At 32.4% G+C, this 4,642-nt stretch overlaps 1 protein-coding gene across 2 annotated transcripts; it reads left to right on the top strand.

Moving 5' to 3' along the window:
- Nucleotides 1-4,336, top strand: LOC112127283 (eukaryotic translation initiation factor 4E-like). 2 transcript variants are annotated; one of them, XM_024227986.1, is made up of 5 exons: nucleotides 1-408; nucleotides 2,906-3,072; nucleotides 3,157-3,334; nucleotides 3,849-3,985; nucleotides 4,066-4,336. In XM_024227986.1, exons 1-5 carry the CDS (start codon nucleotides 385-387, stop codon nucleotides 4,181-4,183), a joined length of 624 nt encoding a protein of 207 aa, XP_024083754.1. In that variant the 5' UTR covers nucleotides 1-384; the 3' UTR covers nucleotides 4,184-4,336. The 2 variants fall into 2 exon arrangements, with proteins under 2 accessions (XP_024083754.1, XP_024083753.1); XM_024227985.1 differs by lacking the exon at nucleotides 1-408 and adding an exon at nucleotides 444-690.
- Nucleotides 4,337-4,642: the final 306 nt, after the last annotated feature.

The raw sequence follows: 4,642 nt of genomic DNA, 5'->3' as shown, positions 1-4,642 counted from the left end.
TTCAACTCCAGATGAGTGAAAAACCACTTGCTTATATGACATTTTCATAAAATCGAATTTGAAAATCCTTTTAAAAAAATGGATTTTCCGAAGTTCCGTCTGAAACTTTGTAAAACGTCGACTCGAAAGTACTTGCGGACTTATTAAAGAAGGCACTGTGTAGACTTCGCCTACTTTGATCGCTCAGCCCGACCACCAAACGTACGTCCGGGTCGAGAGAACTCGTCAGGAAATTTTTTTCGTTTTTCTTCCCCTTTTTTTCCGTTTTTTCAGGATCGCGTCTTCAAAATCGCGGCCGGAATTTCCTTTCGTTCACCGGCATTTTCCCCCCTGTCTTATCGGTTAATTTCAAGGCGGACCTTTTACGAACAAAGCGAAGGAAACATGGCAGGGAATAAAATTGAAGAGGTAATCCTTTAAATCCATTATTTTTAGCTTAGGGTTTTATTTTTCTATGGAGTGAAAGGTGGATTAGTCGGTGAGACCCTTTTTTAACGTCTTACCTACCTGCCGGCTTATAAATAAGACCCCGATCCATCCGCCCACATGTTTACTTTTTCACCGGACTTACTATTCTCAACATCTCTCCCAGGCCGCTTTTAGCATTTGTTTTTACGTTGTGTACAAAATTCTAAGTATAACGACAAATACACTACACCAAAAATGACTTCGTCCAAATTCGAAAATCAGGTATGAGGTTTTCATCAATATTTACTAATCTTAAAACTTCTCTTCGGTCTGGTTTCGTTGACATATGGAGACAGAAACACAGCTCTGAAACAACTTTTATTTAAACTTTAAATTGATTTTCAATCTACATCTTGAAAGTATTCAACTTTTAACATCCCTCCAATTTAGCCGGATTAGACGTTTATTCCAATTTCTCTTGTTATTCAGCTATTGCTAACCCACGTTTGACATGTGTTTACTGAAAATCTCAAACGTTTCTCTAATAAACCGTATCCAAAAGTAAAATTTGATTTTGAAAACTGTTCAAATTCATGTGGGGACTAACGCTGAAACATGGAACAGTTTGCCTGATTTATTTTAAAGTTTCAGGGCTCAAAAAACCACAGAATCTTAAAGTTGCACAATCTTATTTTTTTCTTAAAAGCTTTCAATTAATAAAAAACTAATTTCTTTTTCTTTATTTGTTTAAATCATTGTCAGTTTTTAAGTTTCAATTCAGCTTGTCCAAAGTGGACCATGATCTGATCAGCTCAGTTCATGTCATTTCATCATCTTGCAATCAATTTATACAGAAAGACAGTTAAAATTTATCCAATATTTAGTCACTCTAGTTAATAGGAGGCCAATTTCTTGTCTTTGACATAAAAATCCACATCAAATTTACGAAATAACTGTAACTTGTATTGTGTATTGTGGCTCCACTTTCCAAAATGAATCAGGATTCATGATCCGCTGTTCATCTCAATCCGTGTCATTTCCATCTTACAATTAATTATCTAGAAAAACCCTTATAATATAAGCTAATTTTAAGTCATGTTAAATAAGAGGCAAAAGGCTTGTCTTTAACATAAAAATCCAAATCAAATGCAATAAATAATTGTAACTAGTATTTTGTATTGTTGGAATGGCTCCACTGTTCACAATGAAACAGGATATCACTGTTCGGCTCAGTCGTTGGTAGTTCTTACCTTTAATTTATTTACAAAAAGAAACAATTTTAAAGCTACTCAATCTTATTTCCTCCCAAAAGAAAAATCAATTTATTATTTTTTTTAAATCATTGTGAGTAAGAAGTTTGTTCTTATGTTTCAATTCAGCTTGCCAAATTGGACCATGATTCCTCAGCTCAGACCATGTCATTTCATCATCTTGCAATCACTTTATATAGAAAAACACTTAAAATTTAACCAATTTTTAGTCACTAGTTAAATAGGAGGCCAATTTCTAAATTGACCAAATAACTAACTTCTGTTTTGTATTGTTGTAAAGGCTCTATTGTCCCAAATGAATCAAGATTCATGATCTGCTGTTCAGCTCAGTACATGTCATTTCCATCTTACAATAAATTTATCTAGAAAAACCCTTATAATATACGCTAATTTTAAGTCAATCATGTCAAATAGGAGGCAAAAAGCTTGCCTTTAACATAAAAACCTACATTAAATTGACTAAATAACTGTAATTTGTATTTTGTATTGTTGGAATGGCTCCACTGTCCAAAATGAATCAGGATTCATGATCTGCTGTTCAGCTCAGTCCATGTCATTTCCATCTTACAATAAATTTATCTTGAAAAACCCGTATAATATATGCTAATTTTAAGTCAGTCATGTCAAATATGAAGCAAGTGGCATACATAAATACCTACATTAAATTGACTAAATAACTGTAACGTGTATTTTGTATTGTTGGAATGGCTCCGCTGTCCAAAATGAATCAAGATTGTACTGTCTGACTCAGTTGTCTACTCAATCTTATTTTCTCCCAAAAGAAAAACCAATTTCTTTTTCTTTATTTGTTTAAATCATTCTGAGCAGTAAGCTTGTTTTTATGTTTCTGTTCAGCTTGTCAAAATTGGACCATGATGTACTGATCAGCACAGTCCATGTTATTTCCATCAATTTATCAAGAAAAACCCTTTTATTATTACAGTAGTAATACTTTCTGATCTACCCTTGCTAGTCACACATGGGGCTCATGTTTCTTATAGCATGTAGTATACTATATCTCTTATAGCCAATGATACTTTAAAATGGCATATAATATAATGCTAGATATCATAGAAGTTTGCCCCTTTCATGTCCGTTATTTTAGACCTGTAGAAAGGGGAGACCACGGTGGCCAAATGGTTAGGGGTGTTGATTCTTACTTTTAGATTGTTCATCTTAACTTAAAACTAAATATATGTATGCTTAATTAACATCTCTTTTTCCAGGATACTGAAAAAACTTCAAAAGAAACCACTGACAAAGAAATCCAACACATAAAGCACCCATTACAGAACAGTTGGTCCCTTTGGTACTACGATAATGACAGGAAAAAATCCTGGCTCGAAAATTTAAAAGAGATCACCAGCTTTGCGACGGTTGAAGACTTCTGGAGGTTAGCGGGACAGTTCAAATTAACAGCCAGACTTTTATATCTGGGCGATTTTAATCTTATTAAATTTTTCTTTTTCTTTTACAGCATTTATAACCATATTAAGCCAGCGAGTGAGCTGAAGATTAGCAATGATTATTATCTATTCAAAACTGGCATAAGCCCAACGTGGGAAGACAAAGCGAATGAGCATGGCGGCAGATGGGTTATGAGCATAGACAAAAAACAGAGAGATTATGAATTAGATAGTATCTGGCTTGAAGTGGTGAGTTGAGATTTAAATTTTTATACTTCATATAATTTATACATAGACTCGGCTTTTAAGTTTATTTTACAAGGGAGTTATATAGCAGATTTTTCTTCTTCTAACGCTTGGATCATATTCCGTAATTTTTATTTTATTACTTTTTAGCATTTTTTTAAAATTAATTTCTTTTCACTGTGTTCATAAATACTGTTTAATTGTTCAAGATCAAGTAACTTTTCATTTCTGAGTGAAAATTGTACAATAAATTAGTAAATAATGGAAGATCTGTTGTGTTTGAGTAATTTATTCTGTGTTAACTGTATTATTTTGATTGATAATTGTGTGTTTGATAATAAGAGTCTTTACAAAGGATAAAAAGGAGATAAGATGGTCTAGATAAAATATTTTTTATTGCAAGTCTTTCTGCAGTATCAAAAACTCACTTTCTTTTGAAATGTTCAGCTCTTTCAGTCAACATAAAAAAATGCATATTTCTACCTTTTTTATCACATTATTCTTGTTTGATTTTTAGATGCTCTGTCTAATCGGCGAATCTTTCGAAGAGCATACAGATGAAATTTGTGGCGCCACTGTCAATATAAGGGCGAAAGTAGATAGAATTAGCGTATGGACTGCACATTCGGATAAACCGACTGCAATGGCGATAGGGTGAGTCTCGTCATTCCTAATTCGCAACGTCTATCATTATTAACAGTTTTATTTAATATTTGTTTTTCTTGTTTTTCTAGGAGGATATTGAAAGACAGGCTAAATCTCAATGGGAAACAGTTAACATTCAGCGTCCATCCAGAAGCTGTAACCAAAAGTGGGGCAACAGGGTCCAAGAACATCAGCTATGTTATATAAAACAACAAACTATTAGGTACTATTTTGAAATAAGAAAACAATTGGAGAATGTGAAAAAGGTGAAAGAATCACGATATATATATGTACTATATATAGATTGTTATATTATTACCAAAACAGTTCAATATTATACACTGTATATAATTTGTTTTATTCCTTTCTTTTTTTGTTCGTGCATTTACCTGATTAATGGTTTTTGTTGCAAATTAAGTTAAATTGGTAATTAATTTATGAATAATTTGGCTTTTCTTAGCCAATTTCCTGCGTCAACTTTTTTTTCTGATTCAGTTAAATTTTTCTCCTGGTTCACATACTAATAATGAACTTTAAAACACTTTCTCTTTGTTTTCTTTAAACAAAAAACAATTAAAAACTTGAATTTTATTATTATTTATATATGAACTAACATTTGAGTGAGAAAACAAATCACTCAGAACACTTTGCAACTTGATATTTTTC

The sequence above is a fragment of the Cimex lectularius genome, unplaced genomic scaffold (genome assembly GCF_000648675.2).
Source record: "Cimex lectularius strain Harlan isolate CLEC.00 unplaced genomic scaffold, Clec_2.1 scaffold74, whole genome shotgun sequence".
In the NCBI taxonomy this organism is placed as follows: domain Eukaryota; kingdom Metazoa; phylum Arthropoda; class Insecta; order Hemiptera; family Cimicidae; genus Cimex; species Cimex lectularius.
The sequence above is the reverse complement of the archived record's forward strand: the minus strand, read 5'-3'. Positions and strand labels throughout refer to the sequence as shown.